The 12565-nt window shown below is 37.2% G+C and overlaps 1 protein-coding gene across 1 annotated transcript; it reads right to left on the bottom strand.

The window, feature by feature from the left end:
* Positions 1 to 1648: 1648 nt before the first annotated feature.
* LOC149834075 (uncharacterized) lies at positions 1649 to 4662 on the bottom strand. The gene is made up of 3 exons (XM_090009278.1): positions 4493 to 4662; positions 1788 to 2593; positions 1649 to 1683 (listed from the first exon to the last, which is right to left on the bottom strand). Exons 1-3 carry the CDS (start codon positions 4660 to 4662, stop codon positions 1649 to 1651), a joined length of 1011 nt encoding a protein of 336 aa, XP_089865404.1.
* Positions 4663 to 12565: the final 7903 nt, after the last annotated feature.

Below are 12565 nucleotides of genomic sequence, written 5' to 3' on the forward strand. Positions count from 1 at the left end.
TCACACTTGATTTTTAGCCATAGAGTCTAATTCTTCTTTCATGACATCAATCCAGTGTGAGGATTGTTTGCTTTCAACAGCTTCCATAAAACTCAACGGATCATCATCAATATCAATAAAATCACCAGGCTCTTGTAGGTACACCACATAATCCGGATGTATGGCAGGTCTCCTAATCCTTGTGGATCTCCAAACAGGTCGGACTTCAGGTTCAGGTTCAGGTTGAACCTGATCATCCTGTTCGGGTTCTTCCGTATGTTCCACAACAGGTTCAGCTTGGACTTGTGCTTCTGTAGTCGAATGATCAATCACGACATCATTAGTAATAATGACGTGATATCGTTCGATGTTCTCTGTAGCAGGTAAGAAAACTGGATCTTGCATTTCTTCAAAACTAATGTCTTGAAGTGCACATAGTCCAATCGATCCATCTTCTAGGAATTTTGCCTTATCAGTTTCCACTATCTGTGATGAATGAGATGGACAATAGAATCTGTATCCCTTTGATCTCTCTGGGTAACCAATGAAATATCCACTGGTCGTTCTTGGATCAAAGGCTTTAATATGGGGGTTATATAACTTAGCCTCTGCAGGACATCCCCATATGTGCATATATGACAGTGACGGTTTCCTACCTGTCCACAACTCGTAAGGAGTTTTAGGAACAGCCTTAGTAGGTACCTTGTTCAAAATATGCACTGCAGTCCTAAGGGCTTCACCCCACAACTTTATGGGAAGTGTTGAATAATTCAACATTGCTCTGACCATTTCTTTAAGCGTGCGGTTTCTCCTTTCAGCTACACCATTCTGGTAGGCACTACCAAGCATGGTATATTGAGGCACTGTGCCGTTCTCTTTGAGAAAATGCGCTAATGGTCCTTCCCTTTGTCCCATCTCTGTAAACCTACCATAGTACTCGCCACCTCTATCAGATCTGACTATCTTAATAACTTTATCGGTTTGTTTCTCTACTTCATTCTTAAAATCCTTAAACATCTGAAATACATCAGATTTTTCATTGATTAAGTAGCGATACATGTACCGAGAATAGTCATCTATGAACGTGACAAAGTATCTTTCGCCTGTATAACACGGAGGAAAAGGTCCACATACATCCGTATGGACTGTCTCTAGAATCTCACTACTGCGTTTGGCACCTTCTTTATATGTGTTGGTTAGCTTTGCCTTTATGCAATCAACACATGGGTCACTGTCAGTGAAATCTAGGGATTATAAAATCCCTTCATTCACTAAACGCTTTATTCTCTTTTCAGAGATGTGACCTAACCTTCGATGCCAAAGCATGTAAGATTTATCGTTGATTCGGCTACGTTTATTTCCAACTAAGGCGCATACGGAATTTAGGGATTCCTTAGTTTGGATCATCACATTCAATCGATACAAACCATCACAAATAAATGCTGAACCAATTTCAATTGAATTCCTGTATATAGATAATTTTGAATTTTCAAACTTGAAACAATATCAAAAATTGTCTAACTTTGAAATTGAAATAAGGTTCCTGCTATATGATGGAATATAAAAGACATCATGTAATTCCAAAATTGCGCCTGTCTCCAGATAGATCCTGCAGGTTCCAACGGCCTTCACATGCGAACGCATCTTGTTTCCTGAGTATACGCTCTTCTCATGCATTGTTGGTTCCCTTCTGTTCTGGAACAACTGTAAACAGTTGGAAATGTGCACATGGGCACCCGAATCAATCCACCAACTATTTTCAGGAACTTGCAATAAATTACATTCATGAGTTACAAATGACATGTTACCTCTCTTCTCCAACCAGCGCTTGTACTTGATGCAGTCAGCCTTCACATGTCCCTTCTTCTTGCAGAAGAAGCACTTCATGGAAGTGGAGGTGGACTGCTTTTCATGGGACGATTTATCCCCAGTTGGTTTCTTCTTCCCGTTCCTCTTGAAATTGTTCTTCCTGGGTCCCATCTTGTCTGTATGAGAAGACATATGTGCGCTGTGCACCTTCTCGCCTTTCAGTCTTTCTTCTTCCTCAACACACTTGGACATTAATTCATTAAACGTCCATTCATCGTTATGCGTGTTGTAAGAAATCTTGAAAGGTCCATATTCAAGGGGTAGGGACGACAAGATCAGAAAAATTAGGAACGAGTCTGAGATGGTGACCTTCATGCCATTCAGCTGGGACGCTATGTTCCTCATTTCCAGAATATGTTGGCGAATGTTTCCTCCTCCATAATATTTCATTGATATTAATTTGGACATCAGGGTACTGGCTCTAGCCTTATATGAACTCACAAATTGTGCCTCAACGGCACTCAAGAATTCCTTCACTGTCCTGCAGGGTGGTATTGCGCTACGAATATTCTTGGCTACCTTAGATTGCATGAGCAATAAACTAAGCCTATTCGAGCGCTCCCACTTATCAAAAGCAGCCTTTTGATCAGCAGGGCTCTCATCAGTGACGGCAGTGGGTTCATCTTTCCTGAGGGCTAGATCTAGATCCATATACCCTAGGGTGAAGAGTACAGTTTCTTTCCAGTCACTAAAATTAGATCCATCTAAAATGGGGATAGAGTTGGAGCCATCTAGGGTCACAGAACTAGAAGTTGCATGGACAAAAGACTCGTATCAAAAATTGCATTATTTGAGACTAAAACTTTAATGGAAATAAGCAAAATTGGCCCCTTATATGCTAATTTCCAGGCGAGTGGGGGGTCATCAGAATCCTACTTTGGTAAGAGTTCTGATACGCGAAAACACTTCGCCTATCGACCAACTTGGTAAAACTAAGGTCCATGTGAATACAGACCATTAACACAAGGTATCTTTGGATACACATGTGCCATGTATCTCAATTCACATTCCCTTATTTTACCCTACTTAAATTCTAAACACGATAAAATAACCTTTGGGCTATTTATCGTTTCATGAAAATAAGTACAATATTATATTGGCTTATAACTGAATGATAATTTATACTGATAATATATATACGTATATTTAGTCACTTTGGTGACATAAACATACAAATATTATCTATTATCCTTTATGCCAATATGCATGCTTTCATGTATATGCATAAAATCAAACATACGCAGCAAAAATAAGCATGCATTTAGATAGAACATACTGTATTTCTGCAGGAACCGGTCTGAGAAACCATAAAACCGGTTCAGAGCCTGATGAACCGATATACAGAAACTTTTCTTAAGAAATAACCCAATAACCGAATAATGAAGTACTGTATTTTTATACAGAAATACAAAACAAATATTCTGCAATCAGGAACCGGTGAAAGAATTTCAAAAATCAGTTTAAAACTGTTCCGTATCGGTTTCAGAAGAAATCGAGACAGTAAAACCGAAAAGAAAATCAGAAAAACACTGTTCTGCAATTTTCAGAAACATTGAGGCTCCTTTCTGGAAATAAACAGAATATCTTTCGCAAGCCCCTTTTAGCAAAAATTAAAAGAAAACGTTGCGGCATTAAATAATTTCAGTCGGAGGTCTTCTTTGGGAATTTTTTTTTTCGATTTGGGGATTTTCGAAAATTAGGGTTCCATGGTCAAATTGAAAACTTTAAACGATAGTTCATGGTTTTAAACGCATGATTACAACTATCTAACACCCAAAAAACATTCAATTTATCGTAAACAAGAAATCCCAAATTTTTCGAATTAGGGTTTTCGGGAAAAATTGGGGCTTTTGCCCAAAATCAAACAATAACATCATAGCAGCATGTTTATAGCATACAGAAAACGAAAAACATGAAGAAATTAGTTTTTAAAACATGCATTTTAGGGTGGCCGGAAAAAATCGATCGCTGCAACTTCCGGTGATCAAAAAAAAAAAAAAATTCCGGCGAGCATGAAAACCTTAACAGAATACGTCTAAACATGCTGTCATCATATATTTACTATACATGCTTGCATTCTGTACATAGAATCATGCTTGCATAAACAAATCACAGAAAACAGAGACTTAACAGTCTCGGTTCTGTCAAAGGGACAGACACACGCAGGCAGACAAAGGGACGCAGTGGGAGCTGGTGGTTACAGGATTCAGAAGCAGTTGCTTCTCCAGACAATGTGGGCCCATAACCCATTGTTGGCGCAATAAGAATCCTGTAACACAAAACCAGCAGAGGGAAAAAGAGGGCGTGTACCTTGAGATGCCATGGACGATCAAAGAGCCGTGAAGCTTCAGCGCTCAGTCTTCACTCTAGCAATGGAGTTCGTCGGACCAGTGGAGGATTCGGGATGAAGCCTCAGTGAACGGTGGAGCTCCTCAGGCAGTCGCAGAGAGTCCCTGGCAGCAGCAAGTGGAGTGCGGTGAAGTGGTTAAACTCAGCCGAGCAACCCTGGCACACATGGACGCAGGCCACTTTATAGGCCGGTGAGTTAACCCTTCACCTCCCTGGCGTCTCTTCCCCTTCACCTCGAGCTGCCCATGATGCTCTTGGTAGAAGAGAGCATTCTTAATGGGATCGGTTGGATAACCGATCCCTCTTCAATATTGTATCGGTAATGATGTTCCTGTATGGGGAACCCAACAGGTAGCGGAAGCCACCATCGGCAGCCGCCCCTATCGTTGGTGTTTGTGCGATCGCCGGCCACCGTAGCTGAAACCTCCCACCACCGGCGACCACTATCCGCCGGCTGATCACCATCGACCGACAGCCAAAACCCCCTGTTGTTGTTGGGGTTCCTGCCGTCGGTCACCACCGCCTGCCGCTGGGGCACTTGTTCGCCGAGAACCACTTGTTGTTGGGGTTCCCTGCTAGCCGGCCGCCGCCCCTACCACTGAGACCTCTGTACGCCAGAACCACCCAGCCGTAGGGGTTCCCTGACAGCCAGCCGCCAACCGCTGAGGTTCACCGAAAAATCCCTGCCTAACGGGGCTCCCTACCAGCCTGCCGCCACCCCTGCTAGCTGAAACCCGTTGCCGTTGGGGTACCCTGCCAACTGAGGCCACCAGACTGAAACGCCGGCCTCCTCTCGCCGGCAGTCAACCGCCAGTCATTTCGACCGGTCGGCTCTTTCTCTCTTCCCTCTGTCTAGAGAGGAAGAAAAGGGTAGGCGGGCCAATGCCCCGCAGTCGCACTACCGGAGCTGCAGTGATCAGGTCGTGTGGGCTTCGCTGACTGCTGCCACCGTCATACCTTTGCCACTAACGCAGCCACCTCCAGATTCGTGTACACTGCCTCGAGCATGTTGCCTCGAAAATCATGTCAATGTCACAAACGCATGTATTTCTTATGATTTTACCGTTATTAGGTATATGTTGTGTTTTAGGATGGTTTGCTTATGCCAGTGCATTGTGACAAAAGTTTAAAACGGCAATTTTTCGGCAGTGAATTTTCTAGGAGATTTTCAAATTTTTGCATATCTCCTTTGCAATAGTCTCTCTGTTTTGGATTTGATATATGATCCAAGCTCCAATTATAGCAAAGACTGGACATGCAAAAGCGTAATAAGCTGGCATCATACATGTCGAAACAACAAACGGTGAATTTGCTTTTTCATGTAAAACAGACAAAAGCATTAGGAAGACATTAGAAGGTGAAGCATTGCATATCCCATTCCATTAAGCAAAAAGCAGGGGAATTCGCAAAGTGGAAGCTCTCTGTTGTTGCATTTATCACTCTCTTGAAACATGAATCAAATACTTTACTAGAAAACATCAGTAAGTTTATTCAGTCAAGCATTCCCAGTTCTTGAAATGATAGATAAGCAGGAACCAATAACTGTGTCATTAACCAAGTTGGCACTTAGTATAAACTATGCCTGTCAAATAGCATTATGCATAATGAAGGTTAGAATGCCAAAAGTGCTTTGGTACATCAAGGATTGCTTCACATTAGAGTTATTTAAAACATCATTAGATATTAATTGGAAGAATGAAATTTGATCACATGGTTTTTGGACATTGCCCAACAGTGGTGAAGAGCGATAGTAGTTATCTAATCCTGATGGGTTTTCATTGTGCTTCATTGTTTTTCACAGCTATCAATTACTACATTCTGCCCCTCTCTTGTAGCTAAACGGCCAACTACTATAAGGATGAGGGTCAATAGCGGCGACTCTTTAACAATGACAACAAAAGTCACCGTTATTGATCAAGCAATAACGTGTTTTTTGCCCCCGCTACTTGTTAGGTATTAACATCGACATAAATTTTGCACTGTTATTACTCTACTACGGCCATGAATCTTGTTGTTATTGCTTCATCAATAATGGCGAGATGGATAACACCGAGAATGCCTTGCCCTTGCACACATGCTGCCGTTAAAGATATATCTATAACGACTTTATATATCACTGTTAAAGATATATCTTTAATGATGATATTATCTAGCTGTTAAATATTACCGTTAAAACACTTTAACGACAATATAAGATATATCTTTAACGATGACATTATCTAGCTGTTAAATATTATCATTAAAACACTTTAACGATAATAATTAACAGTCAATAATCTCGCCATTAAAGATCAATAACGACAATATATAAATGTCACCATTATAAGGTTTTACTCTGTAATGATGACTTTTATATCACCATTAATGATATACCTGTTATATATTAATAACAATGAAATTCCACTGACATTGTTATAAGGTTTACTATATAATGGTGATATCTAATGTCACCGTTATATGGTTCACTTATAGACTCTATAACAACGACATTTATGTTGCCGTTATAATTAGGGCTCGACAGACCCTTTTTAATTTTTCTTTTCTTTTGCTCTCTCTTTTTTGCAGATTTGCCTGACTTTCTCGAAGCCTCCTTTCTGCTTAAACTTGAGTGACGTTGTCGAACCCCCGACCTCCCTCCTCTCTCTCTCTCTCTGTGATATCTGTCGGACCAACGACTTCCGTCCTCCTTGCTCGGGTGATGCTGCCAGACTAGTTGGCAAAGGGGGAAGGCAAGCCTTCCCTGCAACAGGTGAGGAGAAGAAATCAAAGTCTCAAGATCAGATCAGAGAAAAAGTGAGTGAGCTACATCATTTCTTCTCTAGCTCTAGCCCCATACTAACTAAAGGTTTGGCTCTCTTTGTGTGAATTTGGGTCCAAATGCTTGTAAATTAGGTTATGTATTTGCTTTTGGTGGGAATTTGAAGCCTCGAGTTACTGCAAGGCGTGTGATTCAATTTGCTTTGGTAGGAATGAGGGTTCAAGGTAGATCTACATACTCTAAGGATTTCCTTTGCTGCACAAGTTTAGGCTTTAGGCAATACACTTTTTGAAGATGATGGGACTGAACTAAATTCAGTTGATGATTTTTTTTGTTCATTTTCATGAAAATTCAGAATTTCTTGTTAATAAAACCTAGTTTTGTAATGCATTTTGGGAGCGCTTTTTTTTTTTTGTGTGCTTGATGCAACACTTATTATAGAAGCTTGCACTTTTGTGTACAATGTGAGGTTTTGTTTCAATAACATGACTATTTTTTTTTTGTTTTTTGCAAAAATCTATAATTTGTGGTTACAGAGCCATAACTTCTACACATTATGACTTTCGTGTTTTCTTGTCCTACACTGATCTTAGGGTGATTTGGAATCTCATGCAAATGAGAAAATGAATCTCATTTGCACAACTAACCAAACATGATTTAAAATCTCATGCAAATAAGAGAATGAATCTCAGATTTAGAATCTCATGCAAATAAGAAGCTGAATATGATTTGAAATCACATTTGAAGTGACTCTCATGTGATTCCGAATCACATGAGATGCAACCAAACATAATGTTTGGTTGGATCACATGAGAATCATTCTCTCGTTTGAATGAGAGAGTGATTCTCATATAACCCAAAATCCCATGCTCAACCAAACAAAAAAGGTGGATGGCGGGAGAAACTGAATCAAATATGACTTGGTTCCTCTCCAATAGTAAGATTTTTAATCTCATGGGTAGGGTGATTTGAAATCACACCTGTGAAACACATGTTCTGCAAAAAAGCAAAGTGAACCTAACATTTACTTTGCTTTTTTGCAGTGCCTCCTTCACTCGTCTTCTCCTCTCTCCTATTCTCTCTCCCCCGTCTTCTCCTCTCTAGCAATATTGGGGTTCTTCGATGATGCTTGAGTTGTACCCAATATTTACTTTGGTTTTTTGCAGTGTCTCCTTCCTTGTCTTCTTCTCTCTCCTATTCTCCCTCCCTTGTCTTCTCTTCTTTCGCAATTTTGTGAATCTGAGTATCACATTCATGATTTACCAGTAGTAATGTGTGTAATATATTGATCTTCTTATGACATGGTAATGTAACCTATAGTTATTTGGATCTATCCGAATATTCTAAACCTAATGTGTGGTCCAACTTGACCCATATATATATATATATATATGTTCAATAAAATATATAGTTGATGTCATGTCAATTATCATAATTTATTTGTGTTTTTTTTTTAAATTCTTATCATACAGATGTTGCTAGAAAATTCTAATTGGTTGGACTCATGGCTAGACCTAGAAATTGATATAAGCACAATTGAATATCTACCTATTGAAGAGTTGACAAAGCATCTAGGGTCACAAAGGAAGTGTAATGTAAGTACCTTTGCATCATTTGTTTTTCTTGAAAATGAGTTCAAAAATGTATATGACCCCTATTTATATTTCATAATTGTGTGCTATCTTATCTCTATGATCTTATTGTTATCGTTTATTTGATTTAATATTGTTCTTGTATGATATTGAATATTTTTGTATGATTCAATTCTATATAGTGTAGTCTGAGCTAATATTGTTTGCATGAAATTAACAGATGTCGACCTATCGTTCACGACGAGGAGGTGAACGTTCTTCCTCCTTGTAGATCAGTTCACCACCCGCCAGCCAAGTTGAATACCTAAACAAGATTGACTTCAGATCATAGGTGGATGACACTTCACGAGAGAAAGAGGATACCTCCCCACACCATAGGCCACTGCAGCTCTAGAGCCGTCCATGACGATTTTTGGTAAATATTAATTCAATATTTTTTTAGTATAATTAAAAATTTATTAGTCATTTATATTAATATTTGTTTCTTACAACAAATTAACAATTGTAAAATCTTTTCAGTACAAACATGAGAAGAACAAATGTGTAGCCCATCAAAAGCAAATCAAGCAGCGAAAAACTTCAACAACTATCAAGCTTGGGATGCAAGGAGTCGTGGACGAGCCTTTGTATTTTCTTAGAGGCTTTTGTGCATTGTCTAAGAGCAGGGCAACATCACTCACAAGTCGTGGATAAAGATCCTAAAGGATGAGACGATGGTGTTGCATGAGGTAGTTTATATAAGTATATTGTCTACCTAAAATTTGATAAATAGATTAATTCATAAAAAAGTATTACTAATTATATTTTAATAATTTGGTGCATGTCGAGTTTGATTTAGATAAAGATATAGCTAAACACCATGCTACTATGGATAAACAACTTCAACTATCATACTCAAGGGTGCAAAAAGATTTTTATGAGCATTACAAGAGGTTTGAGAACTACAACAAAGCAACAAAACATCCTCTCGATTGAGTCAACTTTGAAGTGTGCAAAAAGATTTATAATTTTTCATCGGAGACTATTGGATGATAAATATTGGATATATATTTATAAATAAATAAATATTAAATTTTTTAGATTTTCGTGAACTAATTGATCTTCTTTTAGTTAACAACGGATATCGGAGAAAAAAATCATAAATAGAGCAAAACAGACGGCCCAACATACCGATGAATCCTCTTCGTACATTCAGAGGTTTCATATGAGGGTAAGTTTCTTATTTCCTAAGTTTATTTTTTACATATAGTAGTATAGTGCTAAATATGTTTGATTTAATAGAATTCTAAATTTGTTATTTACAAACTTAAATGGAAGGGCACAAACTGACAGCGAGTGCGTTCTATAAAGAGACACACACCCATTCAAATCACATAACATTCATCTGCAGCGAAACAGAAGATACCTTTGTAAGTAACTCACACTTTGTAGTAGCGAAGAAGAAGCTACACTTATTAATTCTATTTTGTATATGATCATTAGTTAGTGATAACCAAATATTAATGTTGTCCGGAACAAGCTACACTCTATAGAGATTGAAAGTAATGAAACCGATTTTTTATAAGGAGGCTCATCGATGTCGCAACGAGACGTCTTTGTCAAAGTCTTCGATGAGCGGTCTAGACATGTGAGAGGGATGAATATATTTTCTATTCCATCCAAAGGCAAAGGATGTGTTTCAGAGCTATATTCTTAGCTAGAAGCAATGCAGTAAGGGCTCCAACAATTAAGAGAAGAACAAAGGATGAACTGAGTTCAACAAGAGTGAGAGAGAAGAACATGAGTGAAAGAAAAGCAACTGAAGCGAGAGAGAGAATACCAAGAGCGAGAGAGAGAAAAAATTAAGAAGCTCAGAGAGCATATGCAGACCTTCATAGATTCTCTCAGACAGAATCCTCCATTCTAGATCTCTCTTATTTTATCGTAGATAAGACCGTCAGATATCTATTTGATGGATGCCCATATAGTTTTTTAATATCATGTTATATTCTAAAGACACGTCTCTTTATATATTCTTTTTTTGTTAGTCCTGCATTAATTTTTGCCATAATGAGATATAGTAGTTAGTGTAAAATTGATTATATATATATATATAAATTGATTTTAAATATATATAAACTGATATATATATATATATATGTATATATATATTGAATTGAAGTTGATATCCTCTTGAATATGATAAAATATTTTGTTAATGTTATCTTTATGCTTTTCCAGATTTTCAAGAAAGTTCAAGAAAAGGCAAAAGCATTATCGAGCCTTCAATCATAATGTGATTAAAATATCTGATAAGTTATCAGATTGAATTCTCATACTTCTATCATCACCATTAACATTGTTATAATTATTTTTTTTTTATAATTTTTTTTGAATTTTCAAATTATACTCATTCTTGAAGTATATTTGTTGATCAATCTAAATAAACTTAGATATTTTAATTAATTATTTATAATCATATATACTAATTTAGAACATTCATTTAGTCACAGAGATTTTTGCATATTTAAATTAACATGTCATATGGATCATGTATAAAAGTGTATATCTAATGTCATTATTATATTTATTAAAAAAATGTGATTGTTTCTCATAAAACAAAGTAATAAAATTATATATTTAATTACAAATATATATATATATATATATATATATATATATTCTTTTTAGTATTTAAATTTCATAAAGTTTAAAGGTTGTTTTTTTAGATCCTATCCTATCACTTTTTTCAACAAAACTAAAATCCATGATAGCTCTAAAAATTTCTAGAAAAAATCTGGTGCGGGTAACCAACGGAAGGCTTGAGGGGTGCGGTGGTGTGTGGTTCCCAACCCAGTCATTAATCTGCTCCTTATTTTTGACAGATATTATTCATAGTTGGCAAACTCGCCAAAATGAACTGGTTGTGAAGACCCAACCGGTTTATGTTCTACTTGTTTTCAACCAAAAACTCAGTGGAGAATTGGTTCTAAACCGGTTCACTCAGCCGATCTAGGTAGGTATCTTTTTATTGTTTGTTTTTTGAAAGTTGTGACTTTGTTTTGGAAAGGGAAGTACTAAACCCCAATGCAAATGAGACATTTGTTGGGCTTCCAACAAATACATTTTGGGATTAACTCATGCATATATTTATTCCTAAAAACAAAAAATCCATTTAAATATTTATTTCTAAAAACCAAGAGACCATTTAAAAAGAGAAGTGGTAACCTAATCCAAAATGAAAACATTGGTTGAGATTTCAGCCATGCATTTTGAAATTTTAGCTATGCATTGTTCTGTTTGATCTAATAAATTATTTCTTTATTATTCTAAAAAAAAAAATAGCTATGCATATCCTGAATTCCAACTCATGCAATGCTTTACCTTCTCCTTATATCCTTTCTCATCTGCCCTTTTTAGGCTTGCTATTTGTGGTCTTTGAGAGGAAGAAAACCATTAAAGCTTTGCAAGTTTGTTCTTGATTGTAAATAAACAATAAAAGTGCATGTTAATTATACTTATTTCTATATCTCTTGTATTTTTATTTTTTGAATAATTTAAGTACATTTTTTATTTTTTAAAGAATTATATTTTTAAAATATATAAAAAATCTTGAATAATCTGAATCCTCTGAGTTGACTAGTCGAGTTACAACCAGTCATGGCTTGGACCCCAAACGGTTTTTGCCTGAGTTACCGAGCGAGCCAACTATGAGATATATAGTTGATTTTGTTCTCGAATTTTGTAACAAGTTGGCTTGTCAACTAGCCAAACTGGCTCAGTTGCCAGTTGGAAGGAGAAAGTCTATGAAAGGATAAACCTCCAGACTATTTACCCCTTATATTTTCCTATATTTTGATCTAAATTATTCCTTTTATTACATTGGTAGGGTTCCACCTAACACAAGCTTGATTACCCAAAAAAAAAAGTCCATGGATACTCCCTCTTGCTCATGGGAACCAAATCTCATTTGGCTTAGGCCCTATGGCAAAGGATGCACACCTATGGCAAAAGATGCATAGCTCGGGTATGGAACTCT

Source organism: Nuphar pumila, chromosome 6 (assembly GCF_984573655.1).
Source record: "Nuphar pumila chromosome 6, dmNupPumi1.hap1.1, whole genome shotgun sequence".
Classification (NCBI taxonomy): Eukaryota; Viridiplantae; Streptophyta; class Magnoliopsida; order Nymphaeales; family Nymphaeaceae; genus Nuphar; species Nuphar pumila.